This window comes from Schistosoma mansoni, chromosome 1 (genome assembly GCF_000237925.1).
Source record: "Schistosoma mansoni strain Puerto Rico chromosome 1, complete genome".
In the NCBI taxonomy this organism is placed as follows: domain Eukaryota; kingdom Metazoa; phylum Platyhelminthes; class Trematoda; order Strigeidida; family Schistosomatidae; genus Schistosoma; species Schistosoma mansoni.
This window is the reverse complement of record NC_031495.1, coordinates 32,849,592-32,872,267: the sequence shown is the minus strand read 5'-3', so window position 1 is coordinate 32,872,267 and position 22,676 is coordinate 32,849,592. Positions and strand designations below refer to the sequence as shown.

General features: G+C 37.0%; 1 protein-coding gene across 1 annotated transcript; it reads left to right on the top strand.

Annotated features, from left to right (window-relative positions):
- Nucleotides 1-358: 358 nt before the first annotated feature.
- Nucleotides 359-22,670, top strand: Smp_005200 (serine/threonine kinase; the record flags this gene model as incomplete). The annotated part of the gene is made up of 11 exons (XM_018794113.1): nucleotides 359-502; nucleotides 9,851-9,999; nucleotides 10,045-10,109; nucleotides 10,163-10,269; nucleotides 10,313-10,355; nucleotides 10,413-10,485; nucleotides 11,563-11,697; nucleotides 11,805-11,867; nucleotides 17,453-17,534; nucleotides 18,615-19,007; nucleotides 22,020-22,670. The coding sequence occupies exons 1-11, from the start codon at nucleotides 389-391 to the stop codon at nucleotides 22,668-22,670; spliced, it is 1,875 nt and encodes a 624-aa protein (XP_018648558.1). The 5' UTR covers nucleotides 359-388.
- Between the last annotated feature and the right edge of the window lie 6 nt (nucleotides 22,671-22,676).

Below are 22,676 nucleotides of genomic sequence, written 5' to 3'. Positions count from 1 at the left end.
TTTGGAGACGGTAACAAAAGGAATCATGTTAACAGTTCACAATTGGAGGCTTGAGACGGTATGGGGAATCAAAACTACTTTGGTCAGTTACGTAAGAGAATGACTTGGACTTAACAAAGGACCCAAATACATAACTTCACAGAGTGCACTTACCGTCATAATAGTAGCAGACCTTTTTGTTAGTTGCTGATTCCATTTCTTGTTCACTGAAGCAGGTTAAACAAACTGTTAACAAACCAAAGTGACAGTGAACAATTAAAACAAAAGCTCAGGGAATGAAAGTCTAATAATTAAAATTATATAATTTAACGTTGATAAATAAAATCAGTTGGTTTCACTACATTTTCCCGCGTCATTTGAATTGGGGACGAAATGAATATAACGATACATGAACCATCCTAAGCTAGATTACCTTCGACAGTTTGTGAAACCTAATGACCCGAAGGAGGAATATAAAATACTCGCTCCAATCGGTAGTGGGACCTACGGAGATGTCTTCAAGGTTAGTGTAATAATAAGTAAAGAGCATCTTATCCTCATAATTTATCCGTATAGCTAACCTCTAAGGTCGTTGCTACTCTTCAGTGCCAATATTTTTGTTAATACATTTAAATAATGTGATGGTGTGAGTTTAGAAGAAACGATTTATAGTAACGACCTTATGCTTGTCTATTATAATCGACAGTAGAAAAAGTTTCTGTGAGGCCATTAGTTGAGCTATGATGGGTCAATTTTCGGACTGTATGCAAGATTTCTACTCTCAACTTGCAGACTGTACGTTTGATACATAACCAGAATCGCGTTTTCGCCTAAATTGAAGGTTCAGTCTTCAGTAATAAGGATAGGAGGTCTAGTGACCTATTTTAATCCTTGCAGTTTGTTACACTGTGGAGGTCCAATCTCGTCTTGAATACATCAACAGAAGGTGCTGATATTACGTGTTCTGGTAGAGAATTCCAGTAATTCACTACTCGATGCGAGAAACGAAACTCCAGACGTAGACGATTTGATCTCGGTTTTTGGACTTTCTTTGAATGTCCTCTCAAATGACCAGCCCTAGACGGGAGGAAAAGATAGGACATGTTAGTACCGAGGTCATCGTTCAGGATACGATATGCCAATATTAGATCACCCCGTATTCGCCGGTAAGATAACGGAAATAAGTTGAGGTGTCTCAGTCTGTCTTCATAAGATAGGCCAGATAGGCCTTTTACCATTTTTGTCCCGCGGCGTTGGACTCGTTCCAACATATCCACCTCATATTTGAAACAGGGACTCGCTGCTTGAATCCCATATTCCAAATGTGGCCGTACGAAAGTTGGGTATAATAATCTAAACATTTCCCCATCCAGATACCGGAAAGATCTACGAATAGACCATAATACCCTATAGCCTTTTGCAGCAGCAGCCTTACAGTGACTGGTTGTTTTGAGATCACTACTTAGTATGACTCCTAAATCCTTATAGTTTCTTGCTTTGGGCAACACTAGTCCACATATTGTGTAGTGATACGAATCATCGTAGTTATTTAATTGCATAACTACACTTTTATTAGGGTTTACTTCTAGTGACCACCCGTTCATCCATGCCACTAATGAGTTAAGATCTTCCTGTAAAACTATTCTGTCTGACATGCTATATATGGGTCTCCAAATCTTAATGTCATCGGCGAATAGTAGGACGGATGACTTAGCTATAGCTGGTAATTCATTTATATAAAGTAAAAAGAGAAGAGGACCTAAAATTGTGCCTTGGGGGACTCCACTTTTTACTAGTTCCCACGATGAGAGAGCCCCATTTACTCTCACCCTTTGTCTCCTTCCATGAAGAAAGTCACTTATCCAGTCTATGACTGCATAATGAATTCCAAAACTTTCCAGTTTTAATTTAAGACCAGAATGGGAAACCTTATCAAAGGCTTTACTTGGATCTATGAAAATGACATCTACAGGAATATTGCGATCTTTTGCCTCAGCCCAATCTTCTCTTGCAATGAAAAGATTTGTCAAACATGATAGACCTTTTCGAAAACCATGTTGTTCCTTGGACAAAAGATCATGTCTTTCCACGTAGTTTATAACAGCCATCCTAATAATTTTTTCCATTAGTTTTACAACTGCACTAGTTAAGCTGACGGGTCGATAGTTACTAACTAAATCCCTACTCCCAGCCTTATACACCGGACTGATTATTGCGTCTTTCCAGTCTCTGGGCAATCTGGACTACCGCAGGGAAATATCAAACAGTATCGCTAAGGGTTCAGCAATAACATCTGAGAGGGCTTTCATAATCCGAGGATGAATATCATCAGGACCACTAGACTTATCAGGTTTAAGATGCTGAAGTAGCCTTAAAACAGTTTCTTAATAACTACAGGGTCCATCAACAAGTCGCCACAATCACAATGAATAGGTGATCGTTCCGCATTATTGGTAGAAAAAACTTTACTGAAATATTCCGAAAAAGCTTCCGCCTTTTCGGTATCATTTCTTGCCAAACTTAACGGATTTTCTTGTATCAAAAGTGATGGTATTCCATCACTTCTTTGAGTTCGCCTCTTTATATACGAGAATAACCGTTTTGGACTATGTTTGCAATCCCTAACCAATTGTTTTTCGTATGACCGTCTAGTCCTACCAATTAACGCTTTACAAGTATTTCTAGTCTTACAATAACTGGATCTGTACTGTTCTAAGCCAGTAGAGATGAACATGTTCCAGTGTTTTTTCCTACGCCTAAGAAGTTTCTTAACTTCTTTATTTATCCACGATGGACTATTGTTCGGTCTACGTGGTACCAAGTATGGTATGAACGGGGACGTGACTGCACTAAACTTGCCTTTAAATACAGACCACGCCTCGTCAACTGATGAGCTAGTATCTACTGACCAATCTATCTTAGTAGCACAATCCTGAATGGCTGGTATGTTAGCTCTCCATATGTTTGGGCGAGGCTTAATCTGATCGTATATCATGTCGCTAGCTCTAAACGTGAATGATAAAACAGCGTGATCGCTATTTACTAACGGGGGAAGAATATTTAGGTTGGCAATATCCTCAGTCTCATGGGTAATTACCAAGTCCAACAGAGAAGAACCTTGGTTTACACCAAAACGTGTAGGTTTGGATACATGCTGTACTAATGCATGTTCCATTACTGTTTCCAAGAGGCTGCTATCAAATGGGTTTATAGAGCATTTCGTGGTCATCTCAGTCCAACTAATGTCAGGTGCATTAAAGTCTCCTAATATCAAGCATCTGTTATTTGCACTCCATAGCCGAATGTGCTCTAAAATAAAATCATCAGCTAAGCAGATTGGGCTGCGATAGATGACACCGAGTGCAAATGTACAACATCCGACAGTGAGCTCACAGCTAATGACTTCACTAGTTCCACTATCATGGGATTCGCAGACGGAGGAGCGGATATTTATACTATTGGCTATGTATAGAAGGACGCCACCTCCTTTCCTGCATCTATGTCTATCACTTCTTAAACAATGATATCCGGATAATTCTGGGGTGATATCGAAGTCATGGACTAACCAAGTTTCCGTCACAGCTACAATGAGTGGTCTTAATTTGTCCACTAATGCTCCTAGCTCGTAGAATTTATGTCTTAGACTACGGGCGTTGACATATAAAACTCCTAGGGAGAACGACCTATCCACACAGGCCTTGGTAGCATTCGCTTCCAAGACCTGACTATTCAAAAACCCACTAATCGGAGATTTTCTTCACCGTTTTGTCGACGGGTTTCTAGTTCAGCTAGTGCCGTCTTTTTATTCTATCTTCAAGAGACACATCCTGTCTAATTCGAATGTCAGAGTTGTCGTGACTTCGAGCGTTACTTAACAGAAGATCACGTTGTTTCTCCGACCCTAAGATTACCTTAAGGAGTCTACACGGTCAGGGTAGAACACTGTCATCGGCCCTTTTACCTATTCTAACTAATTTTTTGACCTGAACACCTTTAGTGTTATCTGGTAATATGCTACGGATATATTCTCCGAGCCTCTCTAAGTCATGGGTGTGTCTAACCTTAGGATCTGGATCGTTAGACTCTGGCAATTTACTCACAATAGTATTCGATGATATTAAATTCCTCTCAGTCGCACTAGGATGATGTTCTGCCGTTCTATCAGAGTGCGATAGTGCATTGAGTGACTCAGACTGCGAGTTCCTCAATGACTTGTCAACTAAGTGTGCTTTATCTTTAGCTTTTTTTCCTTTTCTTTTCCTCCTTACTGCGGTCCATTTTTCGTCATTCAGGACAGCTGCATCGGGACTATTGGGGACGGTGACGGTTCTATCCGGGTCCTCAATTTCTACTGAAGATGCATGATTACTCATTTCAATACCATGTGGTGATTTACTCCTCGTTTGTTGTAACGGAAGTTTCACTTTGTCATTAATTAGAGTAGGTTGTTTAGCGCGTTTTGTAACAGCACTTACAACACTGACACAGTCTTCACTGTCAGTACTTGCGTTACTAGCGCACCCACTATCGTTCTTTTTACAGGCTAGAGCCAATAGGCTCATAGCCTCCTGGATTAATATCGTCTTGTTAGTACAGCAGAACATACAAAGCCAGTGCAAGTTAGGCTTAGAGCATCTTTTGTATGCAGCTGGACTGAGACGGGTACACATCTTGTGGAACCACTTTCTGCATTCATCACACTGCATCCCTTCATCTACGGAGAACAAACAGTTCGGCTGTCCACATTTGAATGCACTGCCAACCATTGTAATCAGATTAGGTTTAAAACACAATATGATCACATTAATAACACAAGTGTCAGAGTATATGCAAAAGAAGGAACCACGAGACAAAGTTTTCAATAAAATTTCAAACCTTAACTGAATAAATTCAAGTTAAAGTAGACCAAGAATGCTTTTGATGCAACAAATACACAAAAGCAACGATAATCACAACAAGTACAAAAGTCACTGCCCTTCACAGGGTTACTTGCTAACGTTACTGAGCCACACTTACACAAAACAATCTTTTTAGTTCTACAGCGTTTAATCACCATATCTCAGACGTAGATGACAGTCATTAACCTTGTCAATCTCTAGATCTGTTTTAAATATTCTATTAAGAAAATTAAGTAGTCTTAGGGACTGTCTTACGTAACAAGAATTATTTAAACTTGCCATAACAATTTATTGCTCCCAGATCTGTTCAGTTTTATGTCTGCTGGAATAAGGTTCTACGTCGCTCGTAACTGACTGACTGAAAGCAACCACATAGATTTTGCTATCGGGATAAAATTAACAATTGTCCAGAGAATATTTACTCTCGTTTTTTTCGAGAATTGTGATGATTACTGAGATAAAATAACTTTAGTAGTTCCATTATTGAGGAGAGTAATAAGCCCTTGTTACAGTCTTCTTTTGTTAGCGATTTCTGCATTTACCTACAGTTTTCCAGTTATGGGCCTAAGCCAGATAATGTTTCAAGGTATGATTAATATTTTAACTTACATAGAAATCTGACCACTGAAGAATGATTGCAACTAATTTTCACCATGTTGGCTGTATAAGTTAAATTTAACTTATTCTTATATAACTTAGTCTTAAATTATTATTTTTATTACTATCGCTACCACATGCCTTTTCACCATTGCTTTTGTGATTAGTAGTCAATTCTATCAGTTCACCCACTATAATAATTAAGTTTTACTTACTGCCGGTAAACGATTACCTCGTTACGTGATTCATAGTCACCTACCGTGTCTCAGATGTACTCACTTTAGGTCTTGAGTTTCAATATTCCTTCATACTTACGGTTTCACTCTGTCTTCTACAACCATATTCTCAATGTGATTTGCTCACTCACCCAGTCAGTCACAGCGTAGAACCTGTACGTATACACATCGATTCAAGTTGCCATACCTTACTTACTTACGCCTGTTACTCCCAATGGAGCATGGGCCGCCGACCAGCATTCTCCAAACCTCTCTGTCCTGGGCCTTCCTTTCTAGTTCTATCCAGTTTTTGTTCATTCTTCTCATGTCTGTCTCTATTTCTCGGCGTAATGTGTTCTTCGGTCTTCCTCTTCTCCTTTGACCTTCAGGATTCCATGTGAAGGCTTGTCTTGTGACACAATTAGGTGATTTCCTCAAGGTGTGCCCAATCCACTTCCAACGCTTCCTGATTTCTTCCTCTGCTGGAATCTGGTTTGTTGTCTCCCACAGTAACTTGTTGCTGATAGTGTCTGGCCATCGGGTCCGAAGTATCTTGCGTAGACAGCTGTTAATAAACACTTGTATCTTCTGGATGATGGCTTTCGTAGTTCTCCAGGTTTCCGCCGCATACAGTAGAACTGTCTTGACATTTGTATTGAAAATTCTGATTTTGGTGTTGGTTGACAATTGTTTTGAGTTGCAGATGTTCTTCAATTGTAGGTATGCTGCTCTTGCTTTGCCGATCCGCGCCTTCACATCTGCATCAGATCCACCATGTTTATCAATGATGCTGCCTAGATATGTAAAGGTTTCCACATCCTCCAAAGCTTCTCCATCAAGTGTGATTCGATTGGTGCATGCTGTGTTGCATCGGATAATCTTGCTTTTCACTTTGTGTATATTGAGACCTACTGCTTCTGAGGCTTCTGCTACACTGGTCGTCTTCCTCTGTATTTGTTGTTTCGTGCATGATAGAAGCGTCAGATCATCTGCGAAGTCCAGATCATTCAGCTGCATCCTAGCTGTTCATTGTATCCCGTGCTACCCTCCAGATGTTGACGACTTCATGATCCAGTCGATCACTATGAGAAAGGGTGAGAGTAAGCAACCTTGCCTAACACCGGGCTTTACCTCAAACGAGTCAGTGAGTTGTCCTCCGTGCACGACTTTGCAGTTTAATCCATCATAGGAATTCCGTATGATATTGACTATCTTCTCAGGCAGGCACTCCGTAGTGTCAAAGAAGCCTCCATAGTGTTGTCCTGTCCATGCTATCAAATGCTTCCTCGTAGTCGATGAAGTTGATGTAGAGTGATGAATTCCATTCGATTGATTGTTCCACAATGATACGTAGGGTTGCGATTTGGTCTGTACACAATCGATCCTTACGAAATCCGGCCTGTTGGTCTCGAAGTTGGGCGTCTTCAGAGTCCTTCATTTTGTTCAACTAACACCCTGTTGAAGACTTTTCCTGGTATTGAGAGAATAGTGATGCCTCTGTAGTTATCACACTTGCTGAGATCGCCTTTCTTTGGTATTTCGACCAAAAGTCATTCTTTCCAGTCTGTTGGTACTTGTTCTTCATCCCAAATCTTACTGAAGAGGATGTGGAGTATCTTGGCAATTACTGCTACATCTGCTTTCAGTGCCTCTACCGGGATGTTGTCTGGTCCTGCTGCTTTGCCGCTCTTCATTTGTCTAATGACCATGCTGATCTCTTCAATTGTTGGTGGGCCAACATTGATTAAGAGGTCCGTGAGGTGCTACTTCGATGTTGAGTTGTTTCGGTGAAGCTGATCAATTCAAGAGTTCTTTGACTTGTCCTACCCACCTGTTTCGTTTTTCTTCAATGTTGGTGATTACCTTGCCTTCCTTGCTTTTCACTGGTCGTTCTGGTTTACGGTAGTTTCCAGCGAGTTTCTTTATTGTATCACACAGTTGTCTCATGTTTCTTTTTCTTGCAGCATTTTCTGCCGTCATTGCTAAATCCTCCACATATTTACGTTTGTCGATTCTGATACTCCTCTTCACTTCCTTGTTCGCCTCTGTGTATTCAGCTCGTGCCTTGGCTTTTTCTGCTCTTGTTCGGCTGATATTGATTGCTGCCTTCTTGCTCCTCCTTTCTTCAATCTTATCTAGTGTATCAACAGTGATCCATTCCTTGTGATGGTGCTTTTTTGTCCCAGAACCTCCTGACATGTTGATGTGATTGTCTCCTTGATCCCTTTCCATCTGTTCTCCATGGTAGTTCCCTCTTCATTGAGTAGATCGTGAAAAGCCTGGAACCTGTTGCTGAGGGCTATGTTGGATTTGTTGAGTTTGTCTGCATCTCGAAGAAAGGCCGTATTAAACCTTTGTGATGTTGTCTGCGCCGTTGTCCAGTGCTTCTTAAGTTTTAGTTTCATCTTGGCGACCAGCAAGTGATGATTTTATGCTATATCAGCTCCTCTCCTGATTCTCACATCCTCCATCGTCCTCCTGAACTTTTTGTTGATGTAGATATGGTCGATTTGATTCTGTGTAGTGTGATCCGGTGAAATCCAAGTGGCTTTGTGTATGTTTTTGTGTGGGGATATGGTGTCACCTATGACCAGTTTATTGAAGGCACATGGGTTTGCGAATCTCTCACCATTTTCGTTCCTTTCTCCCAGTCCATGTCGTCCCATGATGTTTTCGTATCCAGTGTTGTCCATTCCAACCTTGGCGTTGAAATCTCCCATCAGAATGGTCAGGTCCTTAGTTGGGCACTTCTCGAAGATCGACTGCAGCCTATCGTAGAATTGGTCTTTAGCGTCTTCATCGTAGTCGTTGGTCGGCGCATAGCATTGGATGACGTTCATTGTAATGCCCTCTCTCTTTGTTTTGAAGGAGGCTTTGATGATCCTTGGCCCATAGAATTCCTATTCTATAAGTGCTTTTTGTGCTTTTCTGGACAGCATCAATGCAACTCCTTGTGTATGTGGGGCATTTTCTTCTTCATTGCCGGAGTATAACAGAAGGTCTCCTGAAGCTAGTCTTTGCTGTCCAACCTGCGTCCAATGTGTTTCACTGATTCCAAGCACCTCCAGGTTGTATTTTCTCATTTCTGCAGCAATTTGGAAAACTCCTCCGGTCTCCCACATTGTCCGGACATTCCATGTACCTATAAAAATTGTCGCTCTGGTTGTAAGAAGGTGCATCGGCCTCATGACTTCCGAAGGAACTCGGCTTTCATCATGAGGCGTCATAATTCTTCCTTCTACTCCCAGGGCAGAGTTCAAATGGTTTGAATAATTTCTTCTCTGGTTAGCGTTTTTTTAGCGAGTTAGTTTTCTACGGAATGGGGTCGCTAACTCCATGCCCGACCCTCCTCCTTTATCCGGGCTTGGGACAGGCAGTAGCTTCCGGAGGAGCTACAGGCGGATTTAAGTTGTCATACCCCATTAGCATGAATAGATCTCAGGCTAAATCCCACAATATTAGAGGTAGTAACTCTATTAGTGGTAATAGGAAAATTAGGTGTCAAATAGACAACTGGAGGAAATATAAATTTGTAAGATAAAAACAAAAAAGTCATGAGGGGTTTAGAAAACTTTCCTACTATCATTACTCCTACGCTTATTTTGAAGCTCGTTCTGATATGGTATAGGAATTTGGACCAACGTACATTCCTATGGTACTTTAAGCTGATTATGATCGACTAAGCTCATAAATTCTCTAACGTACATTGTTTCTACAAAACGTTTAGGATTATCTTATTCATATTTTGCACCATCTCAGTGAGATATTTGTGTATTTTTACGACACTACGCCTTCAAAATATTATATCTAAAATAGTAATGCATATATTGGAAATTTTCATGACTCAAGGTGAAGTAATTTCACTTTATACCACAGTAATTATAGTCCTTGCTTTGTAAAAGCTTACCAGTGGAGCTTTCGGCTTAAACCATCTTATTCCCTTACAATACTTGTGACTCATTGCTAATGATGCATATCCAGTCAGATCTGCTGAACTTTTCGATTGACGATCTGGGGTTTTGACAGTTACGTAAAATTATTTTCCCAATAACCATATCAGTTACTAATTTATTCCATCTTAGTCTAGTAAGAAGTTTATTTAACATAATTTTCCCGCGTGTTATTTCCCTTATGTTTGAGTAATCGCTTTGTTTTGTCCAGGCGGTTCATCGTGAAAGGCGAACACTGGTGGCGGTTAAAGTTATGAAGATTGATCTAAAGGATGACATTCGATCAATTTGTCAAGAAATACACACCTTGAGAGAATGTCGGCATCCAAATATTGTGCAATTTTATGGTAGTTATCTTAGGTAACTTATCTACATGTAATCTATATTAAAATTGATTTTATTCAGAAATAACAAATTATGGATATGCATGGAATATTGCGGTGGACAATCTATGCAAGATATTTATCTCTGTATGAAAAAAAAACAATTTATCATAAACTGTGGATTGTTATTTTTCGTGTAGATACCAGACGTCCCTTAGAAGAAGACTGCATTGCATTTGTCTCCCGGGAAACTTTACAAGGTTTGAACTTTATGCACAATCGTGGGCGTATTCATAGAGATATTAAAGTTAGTGTATTTTCCCACTTCTGTGACTGCGATTTATGTTTAGGGTGCTAATATTCTTCTGACAGATGACGGTCATGTCAAAGTGGGTATGTTTTTTTTGTAATCAGTGATTCTTACTTTATTATTTCAATCTTAAAAATTAGCGGATTTCGGTGTCGCCGCCCAACTGAGTACTTCGATTGCCAAACGGACAACTTTAATTGGAACACCCTACTGGTGGGTTTTTATTGATTTCTTTACTTTTTCGAGCAACAATTCATGTTTTTTTCTACAAATTTCCTCACAAAGTACACATATTTTTAAACAAATTAATCACAAGAGAAAATTATTTAGTATTTTCATCTCAATTTATAATGAATTCTGATGATTGAAGGACTCATGGCTCAGAATCAGTCGTAGTGTTACTTACGCTTAGTCACCTCTTACCTTGGCGGTTGTTTGCCGGTATAGAAGTATGTCAAACAAAAGCTAGAGGTGGCTAAACCAAGACACTGCATCTCTCCATTAAGCGATAGATTTAGTCTGGACCATGTTGGTCCGTGCAATAACGGCGACTAGTTGCTAGAAACTTTGGATGACATGGCTCAGAATCATTCACAATAGCACAAATACATTGACTCTTTATTCTCCCCTGTATCATGAATCTTATCGTTCTGTTATGCATACCCTCTCCACTCTATCTTTTAAAACCCTATTCTCAATACTTAGTCTTTCCCATTGTTATTGATATTGAATTATTTTACTAACTTTTGCCATACAACTTGTTAATTTTATCTCATCAAACTGATGCGGTACGCCAACGCACATCTGTTCCAGGCTGTACGTTGTTTATGACTGACTGGCTGAATAAACATAATAATCCGTTTTCTAACTATACTGACTCTTCACAAGTTAATTATAAATAGAAGGAACTGTTACGCTAATTTTAACTAGACTTACAAAAATCCTCAGATCCACCTATCACTACCATTCCTTTGAATAGTTGTCATCAACAAAAGTGATGTAATAATAATTTCTTTCGTTTAGTAGATTTTGGCAGTAACATAATGTTACCAACTATAAACTTATCTTACCAAGCAAATATTACGTAGATCCTAACAACACAGCACATATATATGGAGAAAGCTTAAACCAAGTCACCAAGAGAAATCAATTACCCAGACATATTAATAAGTTCATGCTCATACTGATGTTCGATTGGGTTGAAAACGTGATTTTTAACTAAATTCTTTAGTATTTAACCACGAACATCGTTTCCGTTGACTGCTAAATTCTTCTTCGATAACTTTGTAGGATGGCGCCTGAGGTAGCCTCAATTGAATCTCGTGGCTCGGGTTATGATGGAAAGTGTGATATTTGGGGTGTTGGGATTACCGCTATTGAATATGCTGAACTGCAACCTCCAATGTTCGATTTAGACCCTAGGAAGTAAGTGTGTTTTTGGCCCCTATTAAAAGTGAGTTGTTCGAAATGTAACTATTTGTGCCGTTGCCAGCTAAATAATACTATTCTTTTTTAATCATTCTGTTCCCTAGAGCACTACAAATTCTGGGTTCGCGAAACTATAAGCCTCCTTCTTTACAAGACCGTCATAAATGGTTCGTTTCCTATTTTTTGATGATTTGCTGTTATATTCGTTGTTGCAGTATTTATACTGCGTTCATTTATCTTTTATCTTGCTGGCTAATCTGTTAGACGCGACTGACTGCGTTGTGGTAGCTATTTCGATAGTAGTTCATTTTATCCGTATTTCGTGTTTCTCACTCGGACTAGCATGAAGTTTTTTCTACCAACATTTTACTTTCTTTAATCAGTATTACAAGCATAATATAACGATATTTTCGTCATAAACATAAGATTTCTGATTCCACGTTTAATAAAATTCCAGCCAAATAGTAAAAATTCCCAAACCTCTGGACATTCTTTGTAAATTTTTATTTTTCTCTAGTGATTAGTATCTGATTGGTTTGGTGTCTCCTAATCGTCTACTTTAATTTTTTTATTTTTCTTAGTATAAAAGTTGAATTAAGAGATTTTAATAACGGTCATGACACAACAGCATAATACACGAAGGTATTGATTGTTGATCTAAGCTGTATCATTATGTTTGCATGATATTCGTGATCATTGATTGAAGATATTGAATAAAATGGCTCATAAACAGTCGCAATCATTCAAATCTCCAGCCTTAGTCTGATTTAATGCATCTTATCTCATGAGCTTATTTCTTTTTAAGCAAAATTCCGTATGTTTGGTTTTTCTTATTATCATAGACGTCAACACCATTACCCTTACATTTTTATTATGCATCATGTCACTTTCCTCTCGCCTTTCTACTCGGACCATTGTACATTTATGCCAGGTCTTCCAGTGATTATGACTCATTGATTAGCCTTTCATATATGTCGTGACAACTAATGATATCTGCCAACTCTCCAAGCCTTGATTAATAAAACAGGATCCTAATATGTAATCAGACACTGTAAAATTTAGTATTGAAATGTTCAATACAAAGTTTTATTTGTGACGTTTTCATTCTATAGCTTTGTTTTAAACACTGAATTTAAGCTATTGGTTCAACTGAATTTATTTACCACGAGTTTTGTGCAATATCTTGTTTTACATTGTATAACATGTTTTTAATTCATAATTGTTAGTCATAATCGTCCTATGTTACGTTTGTGGTAAACCTTAATTGACATATTTTTATGTCGCAGAAATTATACCTGAATAGATTAAGATATTTTTTTCGGAATTTTTGTGCCATATGTAACAACATGTATTTACTATGACATTATAACGTAAGAAAGTTTATCTTAAATATCAGATTTTCGCATAAGTTTAAAGTAAAAATAAAGAACATGAGGTTAAAGTGTGCCACTGTTGTGTTGAGCGTTGTCTGGTTCTAATACTGGTGAATTGTTAGTGGGATATAGATTGGATTAAAGCACGTTCCGTGCAGGATTATGTTGGGAGTACTCTAATTGGCTATTTCTTATACAATCAGTGCTAGTGAATACTTGGATAAGATTCTAGGATCTTCTTATGTAAAAACTATAAATATACTAACGTTTCTCTTGTGACTCCTACTTCCATCTACCCTTGTTATTTGGAATGTAGTTTCGTCCTTGTTCGACCGTGTTCTGGTTTTGGGACTTATCGAGTAAATTAGTGTCCAAAGCTACTGAGCAACAACAGTAGCTGGGTCGTAATAAGAGAAATTATAATACTTACATAAATGTATCACTACTTTCCTGTCTCAATAAAAAAATAAATTATAGCTGACATTGAAAATTTAAATAGCGACACTTAATTCAGGTGTGATCAGAGTTCAATAACTTTTGTTTACAATAACACTTAGGAATTCTGTTTAATTACTGCCTAGTACAATGATAATCTCTACATAACCTGTTCATTTAAATTGTAATTATCAACTCAATATTGACTGATTTTGTGATGATTTCCTGAATTCCCAATAGGAAGTCTTGGTCAGTAGAATTTAGACCTGTCTTAAGTGAAATCGTTGTCATCAATAGCATTGGATGATTATTGTGCTATATTACGAGTTGATTAAATTTGAAAATACGTAATATTGTATTCCAGCCGATTGGTTATAACAGTTGAGTGTTCGCCATGTAACCTAGAGGTCCGTTTCTCGGCGGGCTCATAGGTTCACACTTCTGAGGAGTTTTATGCTAAGAAAAAGCTCTCTAGTACTCCTCAGTTATCTATGGTATGATAACTGACCAATCTAGGACGGAAATTACCTTCAAGAAGATATTATTGACATAAAGTTCGTACAAAATTTGTAACCGACTCACTTCATTCTTGTTGAGATAGACATGTTATGATAGTTTTCACCTCTGACTAATATCAACTATAAAACCATGAAAAGTAAACAGATTATTTATTTATTTATTTAATCACATATATATTGGTACATATGCGCCCCACACAATATCATGATTGTTCCACAATGATCCGTATAGCTGCATTTTGGTTAGTCCACGATCGGTCCTTACGAAATCCGGCCTGTTGGTCTCGAAGTTGGGCGTCTTCAGAGTCCTTCATTTTGTTCAACTAACACCCTGTTGAAGACTTTTCCTGGTATTGAGAGAATAGTGATGCCTCTGTAGTTATCACACTTGCTGAGATCGCCTTTCTTTGGTATTTCGACCAAAAGTCATTCTTTCCAGTCTGTTGGTACTTGTTCTTCATCCCAAATCTTACTGAAGAGGATGTGGAGTATCTTGGCAATTACTGCTACATCTGCTTTCAGTGCCTCTACCGGGATGTTGTCTGGTCCTGCTGCTTTGCCGCTCTTCATTTGTCTAATGACCATGCTGATCTCTTCAATTGTTGGTGGGCCAACATTGATTAAGAGGTCCGTGAGGTGCTACTTCGATGTTGAGTTGTTTCGGTGAAGCTGATCAATTCAAGAGTTCTTTGACTTGTCCTACCCACCTGTTTCGTTTTTCTTCAATGTTGGTGATTACCTTGCCTTCCTTGCTTTTCACTGGTCGTTCTGGTTTACGGTAGTTTCCAGCGAGTTTCTTTATTGTATCACACAGTTGTCTCATGTTTCTTTTTCTTGCAGCATTTTCTGCCGTCATTGCTAAATCCTCCACATATTTACGTTTGTCGATTCTGATACTCCTCTTCACTTCCTTGTTCGCCTCTGTGTATTCAGCTCGTGCCTTGGCTTTTTCTGCTCTTGTTCGGCTGATATTGATTGCTGCCTTCTTGCTCCTCCTTTCTTCAATCTTATCTAGTGTATCAACAGTGATCCATTCCTTGTGATGGTGCTTTTTTGTCCCAGAACCTCCTGACATGTTGATGTGATTGTCTCCTTGATCCCTTTCCATCTGTTCTCCATGGTAGTTCCCTCTTCATTGAGTAGATCGTGAAAAGCCTGGAACCTGTTGCTGAGGGCTATGTTGGATTTGTTGAGTTTGTCTGCATCTCGAAGAAAGGCCGTATTAAACCTTTGTGATGTTGTCTGCGCCGTTGTCCAGTGCTTCTTAAGTTTTAGTTTCATCTTGGCGACCAGCAAGTGATGATTTTATGCTATATCAGCTCCTCTCCTGATTCTCACATCCTCCATCGTCCTCCTGAACTTTTTGTTGATGTAGATATGGTCGATTTGATTCTGTGTAGTGTGATCCGGTGAAATCCAAGTGGCTTTGTGTATGTTTTTGTGTGGGGATATGGTGTCACCTATGACCAGTTTATTGAAGGCACATGGGTTTGCGAATCTCTCACCATTTTCGTTCCTTTCTCCCAGTCCATGTCGTCCCATGATGTTTTCGTATCCAGTGTTGTCCATTCCAACCTTGGCGTTGAAATCTCCCATCAGAATGGTCAGGTCCTTAGTTGGGCACTTCTCGAAGATCGACTGCAGCCTATCGTAGAATTGGTCTTTAGCGTCTTCATCGTAGTCGTTGGTCGGCGCATAGCATTGGATGACGTTCATTGTAATGCCCTCTCTCTTTGTTTTGAAGGAGGCTTTGATGATCCTTGGCCCATAGAATTCCTATTCTATAAGTGCTTTTTGTGCTTTTCTGGACAGCATCAATGCAACTCCTTGTGTATGTGGGGCATTTTCTTCTTCATTGCCGGAGTATAACAGAAGGTCTCCTGAAGCTAGTCTTTGCTGTCCAACCTGCGTCCAATGTGTTTCACTGATTCCAAGCACCTCCAGGTTGTATTTTCTCATTTCTGCAGCAATTTGGAAAACTCCTCCGGTCTCCCACATTGTCCGGACATTCCATGTACCTATAAAAATTGTCGCTCTGGTTGTAAGAAGGTGCATCGGCCTCATGACTTCCGAAGGAACTCGGCTTTCATCATGAGGCGTCATAATTCTTCCTTCTACTCCCAGGGCAGAGTTCAAATGGTTTGAATAATTTCTTCTCTGGTTAGCGTTTTTTTAGCGAGTTAGTTTTCTACGGAATGGGGTCGCTAACTCCATGCCCGACCCTCCTCCTTTATCCGGGCTTGGGACATGCAGTAGCCCCCGGAAGCGTTAAAGGCGGAGTTTAAAATATCTAAACTGTCACTTAATTCATCCGTTACTACTATTAATAACAGCTATCTAAGTCAGTGGTACTGGATGCTTTACTTTATGTAGACAGTAAAATGTAAAATTCCATATTTAATTGTTACGAAATTAAATCGAGATTTTTTCTTACTAGTCATATGATCTGTTTTTTAATCCATCCAGAAAGATAAAATGTGGTATGATCAGGCTTAGAAACACAATACCTGTGATCGATTTTGAAAGGAACTGATCCAGTAGCTTGATTGACAGGAAATCAATACTCACATACAATCACACAACATATAGATCAATATTCAGAATAAATACGAACACCTAGCAGCACACTGTTTGATCATATGCTAGTTTTAGTAGTAAAGCGAAGACTGAGTTGCAAACAAACTTAACTTTCAACAACTAGGTTGTGAGTTCCAACTCCTCGTTCCACTTATTTTACTCTGAGTATCAAGAGAGTAATAATAATCATCATGCATAGAATGTGCTTCAATAGGTAGCACACTTGTCATTTCCCTTTTTGTACTGATGTGCATCAAAGTAATTCAGATTGATGTATAATGGTGCTGTTTCCTACGTTCTTTATCTTGAATTAATAATTGTATTTTGTGCTCCGATTTTCGACAAATCTATGCATTCTAAGAGACAATTTCTGAATACAGAACACTACTATCTAAATCTGACTTGAGTATTCGTAGGATGGATTTGTTAGCAAACATTTTTAAGGATATTACTTAACACCAAACCGTTATTTGTTATGCATAAACAATCTTTTTTTTTCATGAAATTCCTTTGGCTTTCAATTAAGACTGTTAAGCCACCCGTACACGTTAATTATCAAGGTAATTTCCAAGCTTAATGTTGATACAAAAATAGACTATTTGCTTTTTAATGGATTTCAAATACTTTCCTGACCAACAATATATATATATATATATATATATATATATATATTCTGTTGTCCTGCATACTTTCCGGGTTGATGCATACGAATCTTTCATCCATCACTACTTTTTTTCTCTCCTATCATTTAAGTCATTTTAATTTCAAAAAGGTTAGGAGACAAATTATAATCCGTATGTTATCATATGCGCTTCTACCATTGACTATTATGATTTCTATATATTTTAGGTCACCATTATTTCATTCGTTTATTAAATGTTGTTTAATCAAAGCAGAACGACGAAGACCTGATGCAGCTACAATGCTCACAGTAGGTTACATATACTTTATTATTTCATTAATTGGTTATGCATTCATTGTTGTAGAAGTGACTATTTTGTGATCTTTATTTCCATTCTTGTAAATTCAGTTATTGATCGACATGTTAACTTATCGCCATACTATTTTGGCTGGATGATTTCCATTTAAATATTATCAATAATTTCCTAATATATATTCATTGACTCGGTCAATAGGGTAGTGGTTCCATCATTTAAATTCTAGTTATAATTTAGTGATCGATTAAGTAACTATCAATTTGGCCATTTTAGTTGTTAGATTTAATGGTTCATGGACTATCGGGTTTGTAATAAATCTTGATAGTTCCGCGTTTATTTTTTACATAATTGACAAATATGGATACCTGTGAAGGAGGATGTAAAAACCTTTACACATCTAGGCAGCATCATTGATGAACATGGTGGATCTGATGCAGATGTGAAGGCGCGGATCGGCAAAGCAAGAGCAGCATATCTACAATTGAAGAACATCTGCAACTCAAAACAATTGTCAACCAACACCAAAATCAGAATTTTCAATACAAATGTCAAGACAGTTCTACTGTATGGGGGCGGGGACTTGGAGAACAGTTGTCTACGCAGACATTATCAGCAACAAGTTACTGTGGGAGAGAACAAACCAGATTCCAGCAGAGAAAGAAATCAGGAAGCGTTGGAAGTGGATTGGGCACACCTTGAGGAAATCACCTAATTGTGTCACAAGACAAGCCCTCACATAGAAACCTGAAGGTCAAAGGAGAAGAGGAAGACCAAAGAACAAAATAATCCGAGAAATGGACACAGACATGAGAAAAATGAACAAAAGTTGGATAGAACTAGGAAGGAAGGCCCAGGAGAGAGTGGGTTGGAGAATGCTGGTTGGCGGCCTATGTTCCATTGGGAGTAACAGGCGTAAGTAAGAGTCTCGAATATTAAGGTAAAACATTTATCCGGTGTTAATTGTTGTAAATATCTATTTAATTGATATTGACTTTTGATGAAAACAACTTTAATACCTATCGAATTTTCTCAATTTATTAACTTGAATGGTATTTTTTCCAATTAAATTGTAGCATAACTTTATTACAAATCCACACTTGTCTACTTTATTAACTCAACGTCTGCTGTGTTATCGGAGACAATTAGAATCCTCAGCCAAAAATACTTATTCTCATGGAGACACAGGAGTATCTTTATCAAATAAGAAGAATCCTCCATCTGGAGGTAATTTTATTTCCCCTGATAATCATGAACCACCAGTATCCTATCCCGCTATGCCTGCTTCAGTTCGACAGGATGAATTTTTCAAATCTCTTCGAGTTAATGATCTCCCAGTTAGTCACAGAATCGATGCTAATGGTCCTGTGCATTTTGTCTCATCACAACAACTGATTATTGAACGAAAACCGGAACAATTTCCAAGTGTACAAATCCAAAGCAGTTTATCTTGCTCTGACTTAGCCGATGTAAGTTCAACATCTGTCTTTCCGTGTGTTTTAAATTATCTTGATAACCTTAAAATACCAGTTTTCACCATTGCTCATGTAGTTATGGGTCATTCTCTTGTCTTCTTAGTAGCAGTAACAAATGACTAACTGAAATACTGTTGATAAAATCCCATGAAGAAGTATTTCACATGAAAGACACTAAATTATTCATGTTTGATGTCATGTAGACTGACTAAGCAATCCTAGTGTACAACTTGTAAAGGCATTTATTACCTATTTGATACTATTGTGAAAGTTCTCAGATTTGCAATTTTTTATTTTTAAAAATCAACGTAATATCGAAAGCTTTAATGCGTGAACAGTAATTGAGTCTGTCGTTAATAAAAAAACACACAGTTACTTCTGACTGTGGTATTAATCTTCCTCGTATATTATGAAATTTCGCAATTTATTTGAATTAAAAGTAAATAGTAAAAGAATATTTTACTATTTTTCACAATTTGATCTATTCAGTTTGGGGACTGTTAATAAGACCCCAAATTTCCAACTCAGTTTTTATTCATTCCATTGTTAATTAATGTCGTATTAAATCTACTAGTCGTATACCGTCACTGTTTTATCTAAGAAAGAAATGTGAAGTTATTGTTGTTAAAGGTATCAAATCATGCATAATCCACCTAAGTATCGAATGAATAACTAATATTCAGTTCTGAATACAAAAATATGTTGTAGTTCTTCATTGTCGTTAAATGTCAGTTTTTAGGAAATCTTTACGGAAATATAATTTTGCGAATTTCCGTTTTTTGATTTGGAGGTTATGTATAAAGCAACAATTAACCTTTGAGCGTGTTGAATTTAGATATTTTGAGTTTACTTTCTGTGTAGGTTCACACAGCTGTACATTTTGTCATAACTGAAATCCACTGGAGAATGTTAAAGCAGAGAGACTATAAAGTTATTTCCTCTAGAAGAGCTTTCATTTAGAGTTTTGCAAACGAGGCTACGTTATACTACCTTCACGAAATTCGCTTATTGATGCCTTCTTTGTTGATTACCGGGATTTGTGATTGTATAATACATTTGGTGACAAAACTTCATATCGGTTTCAATGGCATAATTAGATCCATTCTTTATCTTCTTTCCAGATTTTGAGTTTTACTATTTGACCACGTTCTGTGTAGTGTTTTCAATTTCATTCGCTTCCTTCTGACTAAACTTTCTAAGTATATCGTTTTCGTCACTACTATTGATATTATCATTTCGATTCGTTTGTTGTTCATTTTGTGAATTGTGGCCAGTTGAGATAATGTATGTTCACAATAATTTCTGTGTCATCTGATAACTAGCTTTTTTTTCTTTTTCGTTTTTTTACTACTAATTATCATTCAATTGCTTACTACATTACTTACCTACCGATTTCAGCTTAGTTATAATAATGTAAGTTTTATATCATCTCTAAAGCCTGTTTCGTATTGTATTGTGCTCTTTCATTAATCTTGTTAATCAAGTTATCTTGAAAAGTTTTAACTTTCGTTTATCTTCCTATTGAGAGTTTTCATGCATGGATGATCATTAGTTAAGCTCACATGTTCTCTTGCTTATGTAGCAAAATAGTGTAATGAATCTTGAAACTTGGTGATCCGTTTCTATATTTTGTCTCTGTAAGAAACAAAATATTATTACGTCTAACATTTCTGTTTAACTTCACTTTAAAAATCTTCAGAACTATTCTATCAAAAGAATTCATGTTACTGTGTGATAAATTTCATTGATTAACATTCTAAATGGTGTAATTCATTATATAAAATATTAACGTCTATCAGTTTTAATTTTATTTATCATATAGATGATTCATGTAGTTTTTTCGTATATAAATTTGTTGTAAAAACAACAATGATAACAAATAATAGACATTTTTACCCTTACGACTTGTACCAACTATAACAATACCATTTCTCTTTTTCTACTTCAACATATACATGTGGGTATTTTCATCTTTTTTTCTCATTGGTTTAATATTTCCAGATGATTTTTGACTAAATCCACTGTTTGTGTATTGTCATTACATCATACTAGTCCAGGCTATTATCTATGATAAACTACTGGTAATTGTGATTTAGAAATATCTAAAAAAAATGTGTACAGAATCAGAGGTGTAATTAGATATGTGGTACAGTAGATTTGTACTTACTAATTATTACATATCTTTCTAGCAGTATAAACCACTATAATTAGATTAAAATCTATATAAGATTGTGTAAATATGCAGAGAGGTTTTAGTGCTTGTCCGGTACTTAGTAGATCACTAGTTTTGAAATCGTTCCCATCTATTTCTATCCGAGTAATTAAAACCTGTATCACTAGCCTCCATATAAACAGTACACCTCAAAGCCGAGTACGCAAACATGTACGTAGTCAGTAGGTTATATTGGTTTGTAATGTTAATTTATGTCAATGATCATATGCGCTGGATTGATTATGACTGAATGATTGTAATAATAGTACGAATTGGTCAAGCCGAATATTTTTACTTATCAGAATTCATGGCTTTGTGCTCGTTTCACAAAGGTAGACAAATAAGAGAAAAAAGACCTTTACTTGCACCCACACTTTTCCACATTTCACAACAGTACATAAAGGTAGTTATGGAGCAAAATTCGGTTTTATTATAATTTAAATTTTTTTCATGGTCCATCTAAATTTTATACACCTGAGAAATATATACGATTACTGATGATATCTTATCTTTGTAATTCAGTCATAATATTCTAAATAACGCTATATATGAATGATTATTCTAATTCATCTAATGGTATATATCAATTTAGTTGAGTCATTGATTCATTTCTCTAACATCTACATACAATTACAATTCTCGAGATCAGTTCCGTGTGAAAACTATCGTTTCTAATCACATTAATCATCATAACTTTCTTCATAATTCACCTCTTGACAAATATTTTATTTTATGTTGTGTTTTATTTTTCCCTTTAATTTGTAAGCTTTAATTTTTCCATTTTAACACTTTAGGATCTCACAAAGAATTGTAATGAGATTGCAGAATCTACAGATGTGAACTACATTTCACAAGGAAGAGAAATCGCTATAAATAATAATGATAATTTAACTAGAAAAAACTATGCACCAGATATAACAGTTACAGCTAATGGATTTGTAAAACATTCACAATCAGACTTATCATCTCAGTCTAATAATGCACAACAACAAGCTGTGATTCGACCTTTATTACCAGCGAAATCCTCTAGACACTCTTCAGTGTTCAATAATGATAGTAATCATTCTGTAGATTCAACAAATTCATTCAATCAAAATAATGATATGGCTCCTCTTATCTCTATTGGTTCTACTGATAATAACAGTAATATTAATAGTAATAGTGATAAATCATCAGCTATAACTATTACCACTAATAATAATGATAAGCAAAAACCTAGTCGTCCTTGTCCGCCCATAATACGACTTAATCCGTCACGTTTATCAAATATAAACAGTGTTAATGAAATATCTGAAGAAACTGATTGTTTAACAGAAAATCATTTATTTGCTGATCGTTTATTACATATCAGTTCAGAGGCAAGTGCCTATTTTGTTTTACATTCTGTTAATTTTAGAAGTATGGATTCATTACTTCCATTTCCTACACTATATCAACATTTATAAGCTCTT